The 24,489-nt window shown below is 47.0% G+C and overlaps 1 protein-coding gene and 1 pseudogene across 8 annotated transcripts in view; one reads left to right on the forward strand and one right to left on the reverse strand.

Moving 5' to 3' along the window:
- hemk1 (HemK methyltransferase family member 1) overlaps positions 1 to 20,021 on the forward strand; it is a 164,385-nt gene extending 144,364 nt beyond the window's left edge. For 4 of the 8 annotated variants that reach the window (XM_070895590.1, XM_070895597.1, XM_070895593.1 and 1 more), the window contains 2 exons: positions 2,947 to 9,703; positions 16,827 to 20,021. In XM_070895590.1, the coding sequence (XP_070751691.1) occupies positions 2,947 to 2,977 (31 nt within the window). In that variant the 3' untranslated portion in view covers positions 2,978 to 9,703; positions 16,827 to 20,021. Of the gene's footprint in view, positions 1 to 2,946; positions 9,704 to 11,069; positions 11,199 to 16,826 lie in introns of all 8 variants that reach the window. The other 4 variants (XM_070895592.1, XM_070895594.1, XM_070895595.1 and 1 more) reach the window with 4 other exon arrangements.
- On the reverse strand, positions 10,218 to 10,452 carry LOC139277716 (U2 spliceosomal RNA; annotated as a pseudogene).
- Positions 20,022 to 24,489: the final 4,468 nt, after the last annotated feature.

The following is a 24,489-nucleotide window of genomic DNA, read 5'->3' on the forward strand; positions in this document are numbered from 1 at the left end:
GGCCACTGATGGTTGAGCAGTTATAATCAGGGATGCTCAAAAAGGCAGAATTTGAGGAGCACAGATATCTCGGGGCAGGGGTGGGGGGAGGGGGGCGGCGGGATGCGTTGTGAGGCTGAAGGAGATTACAGAGATAGAGGGGCGAGGCCATGGAGGGATTTGTAAACAAGGACAACTATTGCTTGACCGGGACTCAAAGTGGGTCAGCGAGCACAGGGGTGATGGGTGAGCGGGACTTGGTGCGAGTTAGGACACCACCGGAGTTAGTGATTGAAACAGAGACCAGGTCAACAGTTAACAATATGTTGGATAGGTGATTGAAGGAAAGGGGAATAAAGGGATAGTAGATCTAGGCTGACACTCCAGTGCAGTACTGATGGAACGCTGCACTGTTGGTGGTGCCATCTCTCAGATGAGATGCTGGACCCGTCTGACCTCTCAGGCGGACATAAAATATCCCATGGCACTATTTCGAAGAAGGGCAGGGGGCGTTCCCCTGATATCCTGGGGCCAGTATTTATCCCTCAATCAACATCAGTAAAACCATATTATTTGGTCATTATCTCAGTGCTGTTTGTGGGAGCTTGCTATGTGTAAATAAGCTCCCACAAATTGGCAGCCACGATTTCTAAGTCACAACAGTGACTACACTTCAGCGCTTTGGGAACAAGGCAGACTCACGGAATTAGGACTGGGAAAAGCGTCTGCTGATTGCAAAAGCGAAGATCTCACAATCGCCCTCTCCCTCAAAAATGCACCCAGTTCCCCCTTAAATGAAAAAAGCTGTTTAATTATTGTGCAATTATGCTGGCATCTTGGAAAACTGTTGTGGTTTTTTTTAAGCCTTTGCATATATTAATTATAGAGTAAAATGAGATCTGTGATACCGTGGGGAAGATTTCTTCCTTGCTTGTTTGTGTCTGTGATTTCCCACCCACTAGCAACTTTCCCATGGGGAAGGAAAGGCACAAATGAAGCCAGTCACCTTGGATCAATTTGGGCAGCTGTAGATTTTTGTTATTCACTCCTGGGATGTGGGCGTCGCTGGTAAAGCCAGCATTTATTACCCATCCTTGCCCTCAAGAAGGTTGTTGTGAGCCGCCTTCTTGAAAGAACTGAGTGGCTTGCTAGGCCCCTTCAGAGTCAACCACATTGTTGTGGATCTGGAGTCACGTATAGGCCAGACTGGGTAAGGACGGCAGTGCTATCAAGTGGCACTTACTCACTAATAACCTACTCACCAATGCCCAGTTTGGGTTCTGCCAGGACCACTCGGTGACCTCATTACAAACACGGACAAAGGAGCTGAATTTCAGAGGTGAGGTGAGAGTGACTGCCGTTGACATCAAGGCAGCAAGGAGCGCTAGTAAAACTGAAGTCAATGGGAATCGGGGAAAACTCTCCACTGGCTGGAGTTATATCTAGCACAAAGGAAGATGGTTGTGGTGGTTGGAGATCAATCATCACAGCTCCAAGACATTGCTGCAGGAGTTCGTCAGGGAAGTGTCCTAGGTACTTAGGGGTGGGCAATAAATGATACGCTGATGAGTGACAGCGGTGGACACTCCGCCCACCCCCAACTTCTGCCCCTCTTGCTGGCGAACTTCCGCTCACCACCGCACTTCCGCCCCCATAATGACCAACTTCCGGGCCACTGGGGAAAAAAAGCCAAAGAGCAGAATTTCACTCAAGGCCACACATCAACCACCCCGGTAAAAACATGAGAAACAGGGTAGGTGCGCCACGTTTCCAGTGGTGGGCAATTTCGGTCTCTATGTGTCCGATCAGCTGACACAAAATCAGGATAGGCTGGGACTGATACCATATGCCTGCTCCCTTGGTGCGCATCCCACAATTCCTTCGCCCCACTATTGACAGCTGAGCTTTCAGCTGCTAGGCCCTAAGCTCTGGAATTCGCTCCCTAAACCTCTTCGCCTCTCTCTCTCTCTCTCTCTCTCTCTCTCTCTCCTCCTTTAACATAAAAACATAAGAAATAGGAGCAGGAGTCGGCCATACGGCCCCTCGAGCCTGCTCCGCCATTTAATACGATCATGGCTGATCCGATCACGGACTCAGCTCCACTTCCCTGCCCACTCCCCATGACCCCTTATTCCCTTATCATTTAAGAAACTGTCTATTTCTGTCTTTATTCAATGTCCCAGCTTCCACAACTCCCGAGGCAGCGAATTCCACAGATTTACAACCCTATGAGAGAAGAAATTTCTCCTCATCTCAGTTTTAAATGAGCGGCCCCTTATTCTAAGATTATGCTCCCTAGTTCTAGTTTCCCCTAGTGGAAACATCCTCTCTGCATCCACCTTGTCAAGCCCCCCCATAATCTTACACGTTTTGATAAGATCACCTTTTATTCTTCTGAATTCCAATGAGTAGAGGCCCAACCTACTCAACCTTTCCTCATAAGTCAACCCCCTCATCTCTGGAATCAACCTAGTGAACCTTCTCTGAACTGCCTCGAAAGCAAGTATATCCTTTCATAAATATGGAAACCAAAACTCCATGGAGTATTCCAGGTGTGGCCTCACCAATACCCTGTATAACTAGCAAGACTTCCCTGCTCCATCCCCTTTGCAATAAAGGCCCAGACGCTCCTTAAAACTTACCTCTTTAACCAAGCTTTTGGTCGCCTGTCCTTGTATGGCTCGGTGTCAGATTTTCAGCGGATTTTCAGTCTTGTGAAGCATCTTGGGACATTTCCCTACGTTAAAGGTGCTATGTAAATGCAACTTGTTGTTAAGTAGTACATTGGTGCATTGAGACTGGTGAGGGAGGACCTGAAAAGGGGTCTTATTTAAAACTACACCGAAAAACTAAGCCCTAAAAATATCAGAACAGGTAACAAATGAGCAGAGACTATAATTAATAATGTTTATGATCCGTTGATATTTCTGATTATTAAATGCCTGAATTTCTTTGTTCCCATTGCAGGTCACGTTTCTGTGTCCTCCAGAGAAGTTGAACAACTGAAGGGCCAAACACTTACCCCCACTATCTATTTTTAATAGAGGCTGTAAGATTACTTCTGCACAGCTGCAGAACCGTTATCTTATCAGCACATTATGGATACCGTGCCTCTACCTGGAAGGGCTTCTGTTAGTACAAGCAACCTCACATCAAGATCTCTGATGTACGACGGATGCCGTAAATGTCGCAATATATGGCGGGAATTTCTTTGGGAAGGGGGTTCCAGTCAGCCGCTGTAACTTTGGAAGATTTGCGGGAACCGCGTTTATGCATCTAAACAGGATTTACGCCAAAGTCGCGGCAGCCAATCGGGGGACCCCCGTGGAAGTTCCGATGATAGTTTTATCAGCTTTATTTTCTATTCATAAAATCATAGATTCTTGCAGTGCAGAAGGAGGCCATTGGGCCTGTCGTGCCTGTGCCGGCTCTTTGAAGGAGCAGTTCCAATTTAGTCCCATTCCGCAGCTTTTTCCCCATAACCCTGCAAATTCGTCCTCTTCAACTACATGTCCAATTGCCTTTTGGAAGTTCCTCTGGAATCTGTTTGCACCACCCTTTCAGGTAGTGCGTTCCAGATCATAACAACCCTCTGTGTGAAATAATTTCTCCTCATTTCCTCTGTAGTTCCTTTTGCCAATTATTTAAAATCTATGACCTCTGGTTATCAACCCATTTGCTCGAGAAAACAGTTTCTCCCTACTTGTCCCCTCATGATTTTGAAAACCTCTATTATGTCTCCCTTCCTTCCCTGCTCTAAGGAGAACAATCCCAGGTTCTCCAATCTCTCCACATAACTAAAGTCCCTCAACCCAGGTATCATCCTGGTAAACCTCCTCTGTACCCTCTCCAAGACCTCTCATCCTTCCTAAAGTGCAGTGCCCAGAATTGCACACACTAATCCACAGTTGAAGACACCACTATTGATCCCTCCAACTGATTGCCATTATCGGAAAGGAAAGTTTCATTTATTTAAACTTTAAAGTAATGCCACCTATCCAGCCTTTAATGAACTTTCCTGGGTTTGAGCTGCAATGGGTAGAGCTACTCTGGGACGCATAATGCTGCACCCTGTCAGGTGCCAGCTTTGCTCAGTTGATGCGATCTTGCTGAGTCAAAAGATGCATTGGAGGCAGTTCAGAAAAGGTTCACTAGGTTGATAAGGGGTTGACTTATGAAGATAGGTTGAGTAGGTTGGGCCTATACTCATTGGAGTTCAGAAGAATGAGAAGTAATCTTATCGAAACATATAAGATAATGAGGGGACTCGACAAGGTGGATGCAGAGAAGCTATTTCCACTCGTAGGGGAGAATAAAACTAGGGGGCATAGTCTCAGAATAAGGGGCCACCCATTTAAAACTGAGATGAGGAGGAATTTCTTCTCGGAGGGTTGTAAATCTGTGGAATTATCTGCCCTAGAGAGCTGTGGAGGATGGGTCATTGAATATATTTAAGGTGGAGATAGACAGATTTTTGAGCGATAAGGAAATAAAGGGTTATGGGGAGCGGGCAGGGAAGTGGAACTGAGTCCATGATCAGATCAGTCATGATCTTATTAAATGGCAGAGCAGGCTCGAGGGGCCAGGTGGCCTGCTCCTGCTATTTTTTATGTTCTTATTGTGATTCAAGATCCATTTCAGGATAGGAACAAATAAATGAAGGTGAAAGGGAGCGCGACAATGTTGACGGCGCTGCCCTTTGGAAGTGATGTTAAACTGAGGTGTTCCCAATTCCGGTGTAGCATTAAAAATCCTTTGACACCCAAAGACACAAGTTGAGGTGGAAGATCAGCCATGATCTTATTGAATGGCGGAGCAGGCTCAGGGGACTATATGACCTACTCCTGCGCCTAATTCTTAAGTTCTTATGACACTTTTCAAGATGAGCAGGAAGTACTCCTGGTGACACGAGCAACCTCAATCTCTGTCACCAAATAAAACAGCTTCATCGCTGCTCATGGGATTTTACTGTATGCAGATTGACTGCTGAGGTAACAAAAATCACTGCACTTAAAAAAAAAGTAATTCACATGAACTGTTATGAAACATTTCTTGAGAGACATGGGGCTAGACTTTCCATTATTTTGCCATGCATAACGCCCACTTAACATCCATTTTAACGCTGAAATGAGGTGTAACACCCAGATATCGCCCATTTAGCCATAAAATGGAAACTGACACCTATTTTTCAGACACTTATCGCTGAGCTTTACTTTTGCCATGTTCGTAATGCCGGGAAAAAATAATACTGCTCGCCCACTTTTTTTGGGCGGAATCATCAGAATGGGCGAAACCAACGGCCATAATATCGCCCAGTGTTACTTTTGGCACATAATTAATGCCAAGATTTAATAATCCCGACTGCCCACTGTTTTTTGTCGTAAAGATCACATTTGCCAAAACTAGCGCCCATCAGTACATCGCCCATCCTTTCGGCACCTCGCACACGTCTCACCGACAATTTCGCTCGCTGAAAAAACCGCTGGGGAAAAGTTGAACTAACCGGAAGTACTCGCAGCGGAATGGATGCCATGAAATTCTAAATGGCCCGTCGTATCATTTAAAAGGATGCTCTGCTTCAACCTCGGGGGAGACTAGGGACTTTGAGAATGGGCGACAAGCCAGCGATCTGAAAACCCATTTTACCGCCCACGCCGGAAATAATGCCTATTTTTGGGCGATCTGCACAAAAGTGTAAAATCTAGCCCATGATAAGGCACTATATAAGTAAAAATATGTATTTCTTTATCACTAGAGCAGACTGCAGGAACAAATATGATGCACAGCTCTCTTCAGATGAGAAATCTGAAAAAGCCATATATTTTAAAACATACTTTTTCAATAGACCTTGGGGGAACTACACTATGCAAAAAAGTACTTTGTTAAATCAGAGTATTGCTGTGACAGAAACGAGACCACTGCAAGGTTCACGGTTTGATAAATATACTTTTATTACCGAAACAGCTTTTTGAGGAAGCCACACTATGGTATGCTTTCGATAGAGGAATCCTCAAAGTTACACTTGAGCAGGACTTGCAAGCAACTCAGACGAGTTTCCCAATCTGCTCATGTGTTCAGTTCCTTATTTTACAGCTCAAGTTCGTCACTTACGGTTCATCGCATCAGAATCCACAATGGGTCACACACCACATGATGTGCTGAGTGAGCTACACAGCCCAGCAAAGTCCCCAAGTTTGGCCCCTGTACTGTCTGGAGTTGGTTAATCTCAGCAGAATCAGCAGTGCAGCTCGAGGCAGAAATTCGCCATGAGCACTGACGCAAAACGGACGGTATCGCGTCAGCTGCCTGTTACACGACCTGCCTGATATTCGTTTCCATTGCAGTCTGTCAAATTCAATATCTGGCGTGGCGTAAAACAGCCGCCCAAGCCCAATTTCTATCCCTTAGTCTCAGTGTGCCTGTGCTAAGAAGAGACTCCTGTTGTTTTCAAACAGGAAGGCTGCAAGGGCAGGCAGGCTTATCAAAGTGAAAGCTGTGAGGGCTGTCACTGAGGTGGAGGTCAGAACTGCTGTCGGACAGTTAGATGCTACTGGGATTTTCAGCAGCCTCCCATCTGTTTTTCAGCTGAAAAATGGCCAGTCAGCAGAGGAAAATCGGGCAGGGGGAAAGTCAGTTGCTTCTTAGTCACTTAAGGTGTGCCTGATGCAATTTGCACACGGGCCTTTAAATAGGCACACAGCACACCCCTGTATCCGACAGGAGGTTCTTTCAATATGCGTATCGGAGGCCTACACCTTTGGAACATCCCTATTGCAACTTTGAAATTCAAATGGGTGGGGTGCGCGCCACACGATAGAGCCGCACCCCACCCATTTGTGGGGCCAGGCGGAGCAGGGGTGGTTCCACATAAATACTGCAGTTCTGTGCTCACCTTCCCCACTAGACCCTACCTGTTGGCAAACTTACCATAGCAGCCAACCAACTTCCCACACTCCCACAACAGGCCAGCTGCAGCAAAACACCTATTTGAAGCCTGCAATTCTCCGGCTCCATTCAAATCAAGCTTGACCCTGAAGGCGATTCAGGCGCCTCGATACTGGATTTGGGCGGGACAGCTGCTCGTCTAACTTCACGCCTCTTCTGAAATAGCCCCCATCTTGACTAAATCTAATAAGACAACCTACTGATGTAGGTAAAAATAGCATTTTCTTTATTTTGTATTATTACATGAAGATAAATTGTACGAATTGAATGGGTTGAGTCCAGCCATAATGGCTATTCTGCATGTTTACCTTCCTATTAAATAAAGGAGCTTAACAATTCGTATCTGGCATCATCTCACCAAGTCAGTCAACCTTTGGAGCGATTGATGAAGTTCACTTGTGAAAGACACACAGTCCAGGTCACAAGGCAGTGTAAATGTAAATTGCGTTGAACAGATTGATGATGTGAATTAATTGTCCTGCTACTGTCGAGCTACAGTACGCAGACGACGCCTGCGTCTGCGCTCATTTAGAGGCTGAACTTCAGGACATCGTCGACATATTTACTGAGGCGTACGAAAGCATAGGCCTTACGCTAATCATCCGTAAGGCAAAGGTCCTCCACCAACCTGTCCTCACCGTACAGTACTGCCCACCCCCTCCCGTCATCAAGATCCACGGCATGGCCCTGGACAACGTGGACCATTTCCCATACCTCGGGAGCCTCATCAACAAAAGCAGACATTGATGAGGAGATTCAACACTGCCTCCAGTGAGCCTTTGGCCGCCTGAGGAAAAGAGTGTTCGAAAACCAGGCCCTCAAATCTACCACCAAGCTCATGGTCTACAGGGCTGTAGTAATATCCGCCTTCCTGTATGGCTTAGAGACATGGACTATATACAGTAGACACCTCAAGACGCTGGAGAAATACCACCAATGATGCCTCTGCAAGATTCTGCAAATCCCATGGGGAGACAGATGCACCAACATTAGCGTCCTCAACCAGACCAACATCCCCAGCATTGAAGCACTGACCACCTCCGCTGGGCAGACCACATTGTCCACATGCCAGAGATGAAACTCCCAAAGCAAGCGCTCTATTCGGAACTCCTTCATGGTAAACGAACCAAAGGTGGACAGAGGAAACATTACAAGGACACCCTCAAAGCCTCCCTGATAAAGTGCAACATCCCCACTGACAACTGGGAGTCCCTGGCCAAAGACCGACCTAAGTGGAGGAAGTGCATCCGGGAGGGCGCTGAGCACCTCGAGTCTCATCGCCGAGTGCATGCAGAAAACAAGGGTAGGCAGTAGAAAGAATGTGCAGCAAACCTGTCCCACCTTCCCTTACCCTCAACGATTTTCTGTCCCACCTGTGGCTCTCGTATTGGACTGATCAGCCACCTAAGGACTCATTCTAAGAGTGGAAGCAAGTCTTCCTCGATTCCGAGGGACTGCCTATGATGATGATATTTTTATTGAATTGGGAGTGAGAGAGATACGCTGTTTTTATCTAGCTGTGCAATGGAGCCACTCAATAAACATGAATTTAGCACAAGGTGGCCACTTTCTGCTCGTTGGGATGTTGACTTTTTGCTTCAGGGTCCTGGTGAATTCATAGATTTCTGAGTGTCTGAAGATAGAAGTAGGATTTTGTGATCTACCCGAGTTATTTTCCTCATGTTCCCCTATAATAGTAAAAAAGGATATGCAGGCTGGTAGTGTTTTTACACAGAAGTAGCCATAATTCCACCCTCTCCCACCTCTGACTTTAAGGGAAGACGGCAGCTTAGCTCAGTGGTAGCACTCGAGTCAGAATGTTGTGGGTTCAAACCCCACCCCAAGGCTTCAGCACATAATCTAGGCTGGAACTTTTGAGCTGTTCGTTTGGATGAGACATGAAATAAAGGGCCCGTATGCCCCTGACGTAAAAGATCCCCATGGTACTAATCACAGAAGAGCAGGAGATTTCTTCTATGTCCTGCCCAACATTTATGGTCATTTACGTCATTGCTGTTTGCAGGACTTTGCAAATTGGCTGCCGCATTTGTCCACAAACCAGCAGTGATTACACAGGAGTAATGCATTGGTTGTAAAGTGCTTTGGGACATCCTGTGGATATAAAAACACTACATAAATTCAAAGTTCTTTGCTTTTTTCAAAGTCTGTCGCCCCTTTATCACAGTGTCTTTACCTGCTCTGCAAGGCGAAGAGTATTCATGGTTTCCCTTTTCTCCTGCTCTTTTTACAAAAGGCACCGGGGCCAAAATTGCCCTTTCTGTTAAGCCCTCTGGCCACCGGAAGGCAGCGGCCAGGGCTCATTGCGGAATGGCCGCCGATTTTTCATGGAATGTCCATCGTTCGCGCAATTGCCCTCAAGCGTTTTTCCGGCGGTGGCCATATCTGCCCCACTACCCTTATTGCCCCGCTGCTGCCAAAACTTCCTAAGTGCATCATCAGAGTGTGCACCGCCAATGTCCCGGAAGCGAAAGTCTTCTGACCGGCATTCGCTGCCCCCAACAGCTTTTTGTGTCGATGCACTCCTTGTTGGCTGGCGGCGTGGTCGCCATTAAAGAGGAGATGGCGCTGCCAGCAATGCCATTTTATTTTTTATTGTCGGCTGACTGCCAGACAGCCTGGCACTCCCTCTTGGCAGTGGCTCTCCTCTTTAACTACACTGTCCCGCCCCCACTTCTGCCCTCATTATGACTGACTTGCGCCCGCTCAAAAAAAAAAGAGGGGAACTCCACTGGATGGCGGCCAGAACACAACAAAAATGGTAGGTGCACCCTGTTTCTGGTGGAGGGCAATTTATGCCCGACTCTTGCCACGGGTATGTCAGCAATTTCCCAGACCCTTGTCGAAATGGTTAATCTTCGGGGGCCAAGACAGTGAACGTCGTCAGACTCCCAACTGCGAAGGGCATCATAACCAAGCCCGATCCCATTCTCATGGGCCTCCGCACGAATCCACATTCTCGTGGGAGTTACTAGCTATTGATCAAATATTCTCCCATGACCCAGGCATGCTGAGGCCAGTGACGATATGGTTAGAGCCGCTGTGACTGAGAGTAACTACCAGACCACAGAGTTCAACTGTGACAACTTCTTACTCAATTTGAATCAGTGCCACACCTGTACCCAACAAGTCATCAGGAGTTTATATTTTTTTATTTTTTTATTTTAAAATTCGTAGCCAATCGTTCCAATTCTTTGTCAAATCACAAACGCCAGAGGTCACCTTGCACATGCCAAGGATCACTCTGCGCCAATGCTCTTAGCCAAAAGGCCTAGAGCCACTGCACCGTTCCTGGAAGTACTGCAATACCAGGTTCGTGCCATGGAGGTGGATGGGTCAGGTCCCCCACACACCTCCGTGGAGGTGGATGGGTCAACCCTCCCCACCCACCTCCTGTTTCCAAAAATGCAAGCATATACCTTCCTGACCAGGGAGAAACCACCCGGAGGTCATGGTGGCTGGTCAGAAACGGTACTACACTTGATCTTAGCCAAAAGGCCGAGAGCCACTGCACCGTTCCTGGAAGTACTGCAATACCAGGTTCGTGCCATGGAGGTGGATGGGTCAGGTCCCCCACACACCTCCGTGGAGGTGGATGGGTCAAGCCATCCCACCCATATTCATGATTATCATAGTGTCAGCTGTGGCTCAGTGGGTAGCACTCTAGCCTTTGGGGTGTCAGGTTGAGGGTTCAAAGTTCCACTCCAGGGACTTGAGCACAAAAACCTAGGCTGACACTCTAGTGCAGTGTTGGAGGTGCCGTCTTTCAGATGAGACATTAAACCAAGGCCCCGTCTGCTCTCTCAAGTGGATGTAAAAGATCCCACGGCACTATTTCAAAGAAGAGCAGAAGAGTTCTCTCCTTATCCCTCAATCAACATAACAAAACATTATCTGGTCAATATCACATTGCTGTTTGTGGGAGCTTGCTGTGTGCGAAATTGGCTGCCGCATTTCCTACTTTACAACAGTGACTACACTTCAAAAAGTACTTCATTGGCTGTAAAATGCTTTGGGACGTCTGGTGGTTGTGAAAGGCGCTATATCAATGCAAGTCTTTTTCATTATAGCCACTGATTCAACAGCAGCTATTGCATTAACTTACTGTGCCCTTTTTCTTTTGGAAGCAACTTGTAGACATTTTCTATCAGCATATTCATGAGCCTCAGCATCAGCACATGATTGCGTCATGCTGTCACACTATCAGTTTGGTCAGTGTTGCCTCAAAGTGGACCAAAATTCAACACAGGAGTCAGGTAACCCTCTCTTAAATGCATAATAAATAATTAAAACAGTTGCCATGGTAGCATGAGATGCCGTGTTGGATGACCGTGTTGCCACCAGAAGCAGGGAACACCATGTTCGTTGCCCAGGGATCCCAAGCGGCCTTGGCTCTCACTTTCTGGCTGTATGTGAGTTGAACTCTCAATCTGGTTGTCCTGCATGGAACATCAGCGATATTTTCGCACAATCATTAAGTAATGCGCCAGGAGAGTGGCCTCAATCTATGTTTTTTGAGTGACTGCAGTGTCACCTTCTGTAAACATAGTGTGGAATGGCTGTACGAATGTGTGAAAATGACTGCCCTACACTGGATTAGGCACGTCTTAGCCCCCCCCCACAGCCATGTAATCTCCTAGAAGAGGAAAAAAGTTCAGTAGATCACACTGATCATGCATTATCTGTTAATCCACATACAACCTATGTGATGCGATCTATATGCAAAGTATTTGACCATGAGACAAGCATCCGGCTACATATCTACAACATTACTAAGACCGCCTATTTCCACCTCCATAACATCGTCCAACTCCACCCCAGTCTCAGCTCATCTGCTGCTGAAACCAACATCCATGCCTTGACTAATCCAACGCACCCCTGGCTGGTATCCCATCTTTCATCATCCATAAACTTCAGCTCATCCAAAACTCTGTATCCTAACTCATACCAAGCTCTGTCACCCATCACCCCTGTGCTTGCTGACTTACATTGGCTTCCAGTTAAGCAACACCTCGATTTTAAAATTCTCATCCTTGTTTTCAAATGCCGACAAAGACTCGCCCCTCCCTATCTCTGTAATCTACAACCCTCCAAGATCTGCACTCCTCCAACTCTGGCCACTTGCACATCCCCGATTTTCATTGCTTCATCATTGGCGACCGATCCTTCAGCTGCTTAAATCCTAAGCTCTGGAATTCCCTCCCTAAACCTTACCAACTCTTGTTCCTCTTTTAAGACACTCCTTAAAACCTACCTTATCTGCCCTAATATCTCCTTATGTGGCTCGGTGGCAAACTTTGTCTGATTACGCTCCTGTGAAGCACCTGGGAATGTTTTACTATGTTAAAGGCGCTGTATAAATGCAAGTTCTGAGAAGGTGGTGGTGAGCCTCAAGAATATCAGAAGGTTCACTAGGTTGATTCCTGGAATGAAGGGGTTGGCTAATGAGGAACAGTTGGGCCTATACTCAATTGGAGTTTAGAAGAATGAGAGGTGATCTTATTGAAACATATAAGATTCTGAGGGGGCTTGACAGAATAGATGCTGAGAGGATGTTTCCCCTCGTGGGGGAATCTTGAACTGGGGGGCATATTTTCAGAATAAGGAATCCCCATTTAAGACAGAGATGAGGAGGAATTTCTTCTCTCATAGGGTCTTGAATCTTTGGAATTCTCTACCCCTGAGAGCTGTGGAGGCTGAGTCATTAAATATATTCAAGGCTGAGATAGACAGATTCTTAAACTACAAGGGAGCTGAGGGTTATGGGGAACAGACAGGAAAGTGGAGTTAAGGCCATGATCAGATTAGCCATGATCTTATTGAATGGCGGAGCAGGCTCGAGGGGCCGTAAAGCCAACTCCTGCTCCTATTTCTTATGTTCTTATCAGTGAACCAGTTGGGACTTTATAACAATATATCATGGTTAATTTCTTGGCGGTGGATTTATTGAACTTAAGTTTATAGCTTAGCACGGTGAGAATTGAACTCACCACCATTATTTAGTTGCGAGCTGCAGAACCATAACCACTACACTACCATAGCCACTAATCCTGCACTATGAAGGGGATTGTGCTACAGTGAGATTGGCAGCAGCCTAGGAGCAAATGGCCTAGGTGAGCAAGAAAATGGAAAGAGAGGAACTTATTTTTTAAATGCTGCTAACATGCCTAGGTTAGAGAATATTTACCAATCAGCACTGTTTTGGCACTTACTGCTGTTGTACAGGGCCTTGGTGAGGCCACACCTGGAATATTGTGTACAGTTTTGGTCACCTAATCTGAAAAAGGATATTCTTGCTATTGAGGGAGTGCGGCGAAGGTTCACCAGACTGATTCCCGGGATGGCAGGACTAACATATGAAGAAAGACTGGATCGACTAGGCTTATATTCACTGGAATTTAGAAGAATGAGAGGGGATCTCATAGAAACATATAAAATTCTGACGGGACTGGACAGGTTAGATGCAGGAAGAATGTTCCCGATGTTGGGGAAGTCCAGAACCAGGGGTCACAGTCTAAGGATAAGGGGTAAGCCATTTAGGACCGAGATGAGGAGAAACTTCTTCACTCAGAGAATTGTGAACCTGTGGAATTCTCTACCACAGAAAGTTGTTGAGGCCAGTTCGTTAGATATATTCAAAAGGGAGTTAGATGTGGCCCTTACGGCTAAAGGGATCAAGGGATATGGAGAGAAAGCAGGAATGGAGTACTGAAGTTGCATGATCAGCCATGATTATATTGAATGGTGGTGCAGGCTCGAAGGGCCGAATGGCCTAGTCCTACACCTATTTTCTATGGTACAAATGGTTAATGAGCTGATTACTTTAAACCGTAACATTACTTTAATTCGCTACAGTTCAGCAATTCAGTGCATGAAGCATTTTTTAAATGTTTCAAAGACTTAAGGCTCTGTTCAAACTCATGTATTTCTTCATGTTTTGCTTTACAAGTTAAAGTGAAATATCTAGGGAACTTAGAGTGGTTGAGGTCAGCAGCAGAGATGCATTTAATAGGAAGCTAGATAAACACATGAGGCAGAAAGAAATAGAAGCCTATGTCGATAGGGCGGGATTTTTTTTAAATTATTCGTTCCGGGATGTGGCCGTCACTGCCAACTCCAGCATTTATTGCCCTTCCTTAATTTCCCTCGATAAGGTGGTAATGAGCCGCCTTCTTGAACCACTGCAGTCCTTCTGGTGAAAGTACTCCCACAGTGCTGTTAGGGAGGAAGTTCCACAATTTTGACCCAGCGATGATGGAAGGAACGGCGATATACTTGCAAGTCAGGATGGTGTATAACTTGGAGGCAAACTTACAGATGATGGTATACCCATGTGCCTGCTGCCCTTGTCCTTCTAGGTGGTAGAGGTCGTGGGTTTGGGACGTGCTGCCGAAGAAGCCTTGATGATTTGCTGCAATGCATCTTATAGATGGTACACACTGCAGGCACAGTGCGCCGGTGGTGGAGGGAGTGAATGTTGAAGATGGTGGATGGGGTGCCAATCAAGCGGGCTGTTTTGTCCTGGATGGTGTCGAGCTTCGTGAGTGTTGTTGGAGCTGCACTTATCCAGGCAAGTGGAGAATATTCCATCACACTCCTGACTTGTATCTTGTAGATGGTGAACAGGCTTTGGGGAGTCAGGAGATGAAACACTCAGCGCAGAATACCCAGCCTCTGACCCATTATTGTTGCCACAATATTTATGTGGCTGGTCCAGTTAAGTTTCTGGTCAATGGTGATCCTCAGGATGTTGATGGTGGGGGATTCGGCGATGATAGTGCCGTTGAATATCATGGGGAGGTGGTTAAACTCTCGCTTGTTAGAGATAGTCATTACCTGGCACTTGTGTGGTGCGAATGTTACTTTCCACTTATCAGTCCAAGCCTGAATGTCGTCCAGGTCTTGCTGATTGTGGGCATAGACGGATTCATTTTCTGAAGAGTTGCAAATGGAACTGAACACTGCAGTCATCAGCGAACATCCTTATTCTGACATTATGGAGGGAAGGTCATTGATGAAGCAGCTGAAGATGGTTGGGCCTAGGTTACTGGCCTAAGGAACTCCTGCAGCGATGCCCTGGTGCTGGGATAATTGACCTCCAACAACCACAACCATCTTCCTTTGTGCACGGTATGACTCCAGCCAGTGGAGAGTTTTCCCATTGAATACTATTGACTTCAGTTTTACTAGGGCTCCTTGGTGCCACAATCGGTCAAATGCTGTCTTGCTGTCTAGGGCAGTTACTCTCACCTCACCTCTGTTTGGACCAAGGCTGCATTGAGGTCTGGAGCCGAGTGGTCCTGGCGGAACCCAAATTGGGCAGCTGTGAGCAGGTTATTGGTGAGTAAGTGCCACTTGATAGCACTACCATCCTTAACCAGTCTAGCCCATATGTGACTCCAATTCCACAGCAATGTGGTTGACTCTGAAGTGGCCTAGCAAGCCATTCAGTTCTTTCAAGAAGGCGGTTCATAATCACCTTCTTGAGGGCACGAATGGATAATAAATGATGGCCTTGCCAGTGGCGCCTGCATCCCAGGAATGAATGCACTGGAACAGCTTGGCTAGAGGCATGGCTAGTTCTGGAGCACAAATCTTTAGCTCAACAGCCGGGATGTTGTCAGGATGAAGTAAATAGAGTGGGAGGAGACTCATGTGGAGCATAAAAATTGAATGGCCTGCTTCTGTGCTGTAAATTCTATGTAAAACTACAGCGACCCTTTAATACGCTTAAAAGGCATTGGCAGATGAAACCACAGCGCGCATACTCACAAATAATCAAGCAAGATAATATCCCGAACTGATAAAAATTTTAAAGCATTCAGTAAAGTAATGTACACTGCAGGTCAAGTGGTTTCTCTTTGGAGATTTATTAAATACAGCCTGCGTGTTGATTGCATTACTTATGGCTGCCTTTCAGGAATGTGCTTTTCATAGCCGCAGAGTGGGAATTAAAGCTGTGGGAGTTCTTGGCAAACTCGTTAGTATTACTGGTAAGTTCTTTTGGGTTAAATCCGAACCTAGAGTTCACAACAGCTGAAGCCAGAACCAATACTTCACAAGAAAGCAGTGAGCAAATGCAAGAGGAGTAGAGTTTCCCGCAGTGCCTCCAGCTCCAGTGACAGGAAGGAGCCAATCATGCAGCTAAGACCCAGTGTCCACATTTAGCACAGTGATCACTGATTAAGTTAAAAGCAACCAGGCATTTTGTAATTCAAACGAAAATAAAATTCTCACTAATTAAAAAGAATATATATAGCCAGTCAGAACCACATCTGAACGAGAAAAACAGGTTAATATTGCAAGTGGAAGCCTTCATTACAACTTGGGTTTCCCCTCTGAAATATAAAAGAAAGACTTACATTTATATAGTGCCTTTCCGGACCTCAGGACATCCCAAAGCGCTTTACAGACAATGAAGTGCTTTTGAAGCATGGTCACTGTTATAACGTAGGAAACGCGGCAGCCAATTTGCGCACAGCGAGCTCCCAAAAAACATCAATGTGATAATGACCAGGTAATCTGTTTCAGTGATGTTGGTTGAGGATTTTGTCTAGTACACCAGAGATAACTCCACTGCTCTTCTTCGAAATAGTGCCACAGAATCTTTTACGTGCACCTGTGAGAGCAAACTGGGCCTCGGTTTAACGTCTCATCTGAAAGACGGCATCTCCGACAGTGCAGCACTCCCTCAGTACTGCACTGGAGTGTCAGCCTAGATTTTGTGCTCAGGTTTCTGGAGTGGGGCTTGAACCCACAACCTTCTGACTCGGGAAGAGTGCTACCATAGAATATCAGTCAGCTTTATCTTCAGATGCTGCATTTGCAGCTTTAAAAAAAATCTCTCTTGTATGTAATTTTTTGTGTTTGAAATTTCCTTTCAGCAGCTGAAGATTTAAACCTAGAAATTAACGGACAAATGTTCACGTGACATTCATCTGTCCAGTCGGAAACAATGGCCCTGAGAGTAAGAGGATGGCAGCAACGATGCGGGGTGGAGGTGCGAGCTGGGCAATGGGGTATCTGGGACCTTGGTGAACGACGGGACCAACAGTCTATCTCCTTAACCAATGAGATTGAAGGATTGAGAAACAAACAGCAGAATGATAGAATGGTTACAACATGGAAGGAGGCCATTCGGCCCGTCGAGCCCGTGCTGGCTCTCTGCAAGAGCACCTCAGCTAGTCCCACTCCCCCGCCCTTTCCCCACAACCCTGCAATTTTTTTCCTTCAGGTACTTATCCAACTCCCTTTTCAAAGCCATGATTGAGTCTGCTTCCACCACCCTTTCAGGCAGTGCATTCCCGATCCTCACCAATCGCTGCGTAAAAAGTTTTTTTCTTATGGCTCCTTTGGTTCTTTTGACAATTATCTTAAATCTGTGTCCTCTGATTCTCGATCCTTCTGTCAATGGGAACAGTTTTTCTCTATCTACTTTTCCAGACCACTCAGAATTTTGAACACCTCTATCAAATCTCCTCTCAATCTTCTCTGCTCCAAGGAAAACAACCTCAGCTTCTCCAGTCTATCCATGTAACTGAGGTCCCTCATCCCCCTCTAAGGCCCTCACATCCTTCCTAAAATGCGGTGCCCAGAATTGGACACAATACTCCAGTTGAGGCCGAACCAGTGTTTTATACAGGTTCATCATAATATCCATGCTTTTGTACTCTAGATAGCTCTATTCATGAAGCCCATGATCCCGTAAACCTTTTAACCACTTTCTCAACCTGCCCTGCCACCTTCAATGATTTGTGCACATATACCCCTAGGTCTTTCTGTTCATGCACCCCCTTTAGGATTGCACCCTTTAGTTTATATTTCCTCTCATTCTACCAAAATGTATCCCTTCACAATTTTCTGCATTAAATTTCATCAGCCTGTCTATGTCCTCTTGAAGTCTATCACGATCCTCCTCACTGTTAACTATACCTCCAAGTTTTGTGTCACCTGCAAATTTTGAAATTGTGCTCTTTACATCCATGCCCAAGTCATTAACATATATCAAGAAAAGCAGTGGTCCTAGTACCAACCCATGGGGTACACCACTGTATACCTTCCTCCAGTCCGAAAAACAACCGTTCACCATTACTCTCAGTTTCCTGCCACTTAGCCAATTTCGTATCCATGCTGCCACTGTCCCTTTTATTCCATGGGCTTCAAATTTTCTGGCAAGCCTATTATGTGGCACTTCGTCGAATGCCTTTTGGAAATCCATGTACACCACGTCAACTGCATTTCCCTCATTAACCCTTTGTTACTATTATGTCTGTACTGTACTTATGAATGACTCCACAAGGCAATGTGTTGTACTCAAACTGTAGTGACCTTGGTCCTTTACTTGTAACTCCAGAGTGAGGCAGCCGCATGATGGCTCCCCTTTTATACAACCCCTGCCACCAGGGCAGGAAACCCTGGTTTCCACCATTTGCACCTCTAGTGGTGCCAGCATGTATATACACAGTGTAAACCTTATTGATAGTACATCAGGTAAACAAGTCTCCATCTTATGCAACTATACAGTGACTAAAGTGTATATCTATAGTCCGCATGTATAACATCACTCTCCCCCAAGTCCTTTATGTCAATTACCTTTGCACTATGTGCTCTGGCTTAGCTCGCCCCAGACTTAAGTGCAATAGCCCTTGCACCTTGGCTGTGCTTTGGCTTGGCTCTCTCTCAGCTAACCCCCAAGTCCTTTTGCCACAATTTTGGGTAGTGGTTACCAGTTTGCATGGTTCGATGATGCAGTGAAGGTTCTAGAGGGTTCTGGGTGTGATCCATGTGTGTGTCCATGGTTACATATATTCATTCCCCCTCCTACCCCCGCCACAGTGAGGTCATGCAGCTGGCCCGTTACATTAACATGCAGGATCAGACACAGTGCAAGTACAAAGAAAGGAAGAAGAAAATCTTTAAGTTTGCATCATGACACCTTGGTTCAGTGACTTACATTCGTTACATTTTACGATTGTGCGATTGAGTAGATTGCATTCATGGTTCAGGCATGGTCAGTACTGAGGTAGCAGTACAGGTATGCGAGAACGCTAGTTCCAGAGCAACCGGACAGGGTCCTAGTCATCTGATGGAGGGGTGGGCTTGGTCCGCTCACCTTGCCAGGACTCAGGGCCTTTGCCGTTGCCTAGTGGTGGGCAGAGCCACAGATGTGTCTGTCCTCCTTTGAGGGCTGCAGAATCTTCTGCCTGCTCTCTAACAGTGTTGGGAACCTGGCCGTTCCAGGTCACGTTTGGGGAGCTCGTTGGTTCTGACCTTTCGCTCCCGGACATGCCCGAGATAGCGACTGGGTCTGGGGGCTGCGCCGTCTCCACCCGGGTGGTGGGCAATGGCGGCCGACTGCACGTATTGGTGCCGTTTTTGTTTCCAGGTCCATGGCGAATAGTGCCATCGGGTGCCTGGATGAATAGTGCCTGCAGCGTGGGAAAGACCTGGGGCAGGGTATAGGATCAGTGCCTTCACCCTCCGGAATTCATGCACTTGCTACTTTTGGGGACACTCTATTGCTGACATCTCGCAACATTTTGTTCTTTACATTCTTAATCGGTTCGTTACATTAATTGTCATGCATACTGTTGTGTATGCATGCCAGTTTATTGTGTGATGTATGTAACACTGTTATGCCACATTGAATGTAGCCTTATACTGTACACACCTCACCGGTACACCCGGCAGGTAACCCAGTATAAAAGGGAACTCACAGCTTGTTGTCGTCACTCAGGAGCTGCAAATAAAGGACTACAGGTCTGCACAGTTTAAGTATCATACCCTGCCTCGTGGAGTCATTACTAAAGGTGCCTACATACACTACAACTGGCGACGGGAATACGAGATCACGAATGTCATGTATCTCACACTACTGTACATAACTGTATCTTACCATGCTATACATGACTATAACTAGAGATGACCTGTAACCACAAGCTTACCTTACCACCAGGGGTGCACTTGCAGGAGACACTGGATACCTGTCCTCAACAGGTATATAAGGACAGGTCTCGGGCAAGTGTGGCATTCGAGAGCTGTGTAATAAAGGTGCAGGTCCTGAGTGACCTTGACTTCAATATGTGCCTCGTGTGAATCTGTACTGCAGAGACAGGACTTTACAGTGGCGACGAGGATGGGATTACAGAATCCACAGAATGGCGACCAACGGCTCAGATGAAAAATATAATGCTGGAGATAATTGGGAGGACTTTATAGAAAGGCTCCAGCAAAGCTTCGTAACCAAAGACTGGTTAGGTGATGATAAGGCAGACAAGAGAAGAGCTCATCTCTTGACCAGCTGTGGCTCGAAAACATACGTCTTAATGAAGGACCTGCTGGCACCCGAGAAACCAGCAAGCAAGTCGTTTGAAGAGTTGAGCACACTGGTAAGAGACCACCTGAAGCCAGCAAGCAGTCTACACATGGCCAGACACAGGTTCTACAATTACAGATGCTGTGTGGGCCAGAGCATACCCGACTTCATGTCGGAACTTCGGAGGTTGGCTAGCTTATGTGAGTTCTCCGATGAACTAAGGAGAGAAGTACTGAGAGACTTTTTTATTGAAGGAATAGGCCACGCAGGCATATTCGGAAAGCTCATAGTGACCAAGAACTTGACCCTTGAGGCAACAGCACTGGTTGCACAGACATTCTTGGCAGGAGAAGAAGAAACGAGGTTGATCTACACTGCGGGTACGACAACTAACGAAACATTGGAACAAGGGGTTCACAGCGTGAAACAAGCTGCTACCCCCACACACAGACCAAAGGCAGGAGAGCAGGCCCTTAACAGTAGGCAGTGGCGCCAGAAGCCATCAAGGGCCACATGAACGGCCGTTCACACGTCATCAACCCACAATGCGAACAATCAACTACAAACTGAGAGAAGCTCAAGAGAGATCAGCCAGACGCAGCTCATCCTTTGGAAACAATGGAAGCGGTCTGTGCTGGAGATGTGGGGGAAGGCACTCATCAAGGGTGTGTCGATTTTAGCATGCTGTTTGCAGAAACTGTGACTATACAGGGCATCTGGCTTGCATGTGCAGAAAAATGGCAGCTTGGCTGGTATACGAATCGGAAGGGTCGGAAAGCGAACCAGAAGACGGTGGGGACAGTACCCGGGACACCGAGGTACAGCGGGTCAACACGATCAATGGCCACTGCTCTTACAACAAGACGCCTCCAATAATGATGAGAGTCCTACTCAATGGGATACCCGTCAACATGGAGCTGGATACGGGACGAGTCAATCTCTCATGAGCGCTCAACAATTTGAACAGCTGTGGCTGCACAAAAGAGACAGACCAAAACTCACAAGGGTCGACACCAAACTAAGGACCTGTACCAAAGAAATCGTCCCAGTCCTTGGCAGTGCCATGCTCTCAGTCACACACAAAGGGACAGTGAACCGACTTCCCCTGTGGATTGTCCTCGGCGATCTCCCAGCACTGCTGGGGAGAAGCTGGTTGGCAAAACTAAACTGGAAATGGGATGATGTTCACGCCATGTCGTCAGAGGAACAGACCTCCTGCTCAACAGTTCTAAGTTGATTTGAACATCTCTTTCAGCCAGGTGTGGGCACCTTCAAAGGGGCTAAAGTCAAAATCTACATCACACAGGATGCTAGACCGGTCCATCACAAGGCTAGAGCTGTGCCCTATGTGATGAGGGAAACGATTGAACATGAACTGGACAGACATCTGTGGGAAGGCATTATCTCACCCGTGGAATTTAGCGACTGGGCAAGTCCCAGTCATGAAGCCTGATGGATCCGTGCAAATCTGTGGGGACTACAAATCTACCATAAACAGAGTCTCCCTACAGGACCAATACCCGCTGCCCAGAGCGGAGGACTTATTTGCCACATTGGCTGGAGGAAAACTTTTCTCAAAACTAGATCTCACATCTGCGTACATGACGCAGGAACTGACTGACAAGTCTAAGCTACTCACCACCATCAAAACACATCGAGGCCTTTTCATGTACAATCGATGCCCATTCGACATCAAGTCGGCAGCTGCTATATTCCAGCGCAACATGGAGAGTCTGCTCAAGTCCATCCCGGGGACGGTTGTATTTCAAGACGACATACTTATCACGGGCAGGGATACCGACTCCCATCTCCGCAATTTGGAGGAAGTACTAAAGCGGTTGAATCGGGTAGGCCTAAGAGTTAAGAAATCCAAGTGTCTGTTTCTCGTGCCCGAGGTTGAATTTTTGGGCAGAAGGATTGCCGCTGATGGAATCCGCCCAACAGAGTCCAAAACCGAAGCAATTCGCCTTGCACCCAGGTCCCGGAATGTCTCAGAACTGCACGCCTTTCTCGGACTACTCAATTACTTTGGGAACTTTATGCAGAACTTAAGCACGCTGCTGGAGCCTCTCCATGTGCTACTCAGAAAGGGGCGCGAATGGTTTTGGGGGGACGCCCAGGAACGCGCCTTCAATAAGGCACGCAACCTTCTGTTTTCCAATAGAGTTTTGGCTTTCTTTGATCCAGGTAACAAGCTAGTTCTTACATGTGATGCGTCAGCATACAGGGTCGGGTGCATTTTACAACATGTCAATAGTGCAGGTAAATTACAACCCATAGCTTATGCCTCCAGGTCACTTTCGCGGGTGGAGTGCGGGTACGGAATGGTGGAGAAGGAGGCGCTCGCGTGCGTGTATGGTGTCAAAAAGATGCACCAATACCTTTTCGGGGCCAAGTTCGCGTTAGAAACCGACCACAAGCCCCTCACGTCCCTACTATCCAAGAGCAAGGCAATAAACGCCAACGCCTCGGCGCGCATTCAACGGTGGGCACTTATGCTGGCCTCTTACGATTACACCATAAGGCACAGACCAGGCACAGACAACTGTGCCGACGCGCTTAGCAGGCTACCCCTGGCGACCACGAAAGGGTCTGACAAACAGGACTGTGAGATAGTCATGGCAATCAATGCCTTTTAGTCCACAGGTTCGCCCATGACAGCTCACCAAATCAGAGCCTGGACCACCAGCAACCCCACGTTATCCCTAGTAAAAAGGTGTGTCTTAACTGGTGACTGGGCAGAGGCTCGCGATGCCTGCCCCGAGGAGATCAAACCTTTCCATAGGCGAATGCATGAACTGTCACTACAGGCAGACTGCCTGATGTGGGGCAGCCGAGTAGTTATGCCTCTGCAAGGCAGAGAGGCATTTGTCCAGGAGCTCCACCGCAAGCACCTGGGGATCATTCTCATGAAGGCCATAGCCAGATCCCACGTCTGGTGGCCTGGCATTGACGCGGACTTGGAGCTCTGCATCCGATGGTGCACCATTTGTGCCCAACTCAGTAATGCCCCCAGCGGGGCCCTCATGAGCCCCTGGCCCACCAAACCGTGGCCGCGGGTGCACGTAGACTATGCGGGCCCATTCATGGGCAAAATGTTCCTTGTAGTTGTAGATGCATTTTCAAAGCGGATTGAATGCACCATTTTAAACTCGAGCACCACCTCCACCACTGTGGAGAGCCTTGGAACCATGTTCACAACGCACGGCATTCCTAACATATTGGTCAGTGATAATGGTCCTTGCTTCACCAGCGCAGAATTTCATGATTTTATAGTTGACCACGGTATAAATCACGTTAAGACGGCACCTTTCAAGCTGGCCTCCAACGGCCAGGCGGAACGAGTAGTGCAGAGCATTAAACAAAGCATGCTCAAAATCAAAGATCCCACACTGCAGGGCTGCCTGTCGCGACTGCTGCTGGCATACAGATCTCATCCGCATTCATTGACCGGACCGCGCAACTATTGATGAAATGGACCTTAAAGACAAGGCTCTCATTAATCGTCCCAGACATGCGTGGAATCGTTGAGGCAAAGCACCGTAAGCTAACTGAGTACCATGACCGAAATTCGAGGGGGAGGTGGAACGAGATAGGGGACAAAGTATTTGTGCTAAACTATGGCAGGGGTCCCAAATGGCTTGCAGGGACAGTAACAGGCAAGGAAGGAAACAGGCTACTGTTGGTACAAATGGACAATGGCCAAACCTGTCGGAGGCATGTAGACCAAGTCAAAAGTAGATTTACCAGCAACACTGCTGAACCAGAGGCAGACTACAATGTGGAACTCACACCACACCTGGTGGACAGACAGACCTGAGGAAAGGGCAATCCCAACAGACAGCCCAGGCGAGACACCAACAATCATACTGAACGAAACAGATAGCCCGGAAAGATACCAGCAATCACACCGAAAGAAAAACGGGCACCAAGGCAAACAACTGAATCACAACTAAGACGCTCTATGCAAGAGCGTAGACCACCTGAGTGACTGAACCTATAAAGACAATAAGACCTTGCGGGAGGGTGATGTCATGTATCTCACACTACTGTACATAACTGTATCTTACCATGCTATACATGACTGCAACTAGAGATGACCTGTAACCACAAGCTTACCTTACCACCAGGGGTGCACTTGCAGGAGACATTGGATACCTGTCCCAGACAGGTATATAAGGACAGGTCTCAGGCAAGTGTGGCATTCGAGAGCTGTGTAATAAAGGTGCAGA

This window comes from Pristiophorus japonicus, chromosome 12 (assembly GCF_044704955.1).
Source record: "Pristiophorus japonicus isolate sPriJap1 chromosome 12, sPriJap1.hap1, whole genome shotgun sequence".
NCBI lineage: Eukaryota > Metazoa > Chordata > Chondrichthyes > Pristiophoridae > Pristiophorus > Pristiophorus japonicus.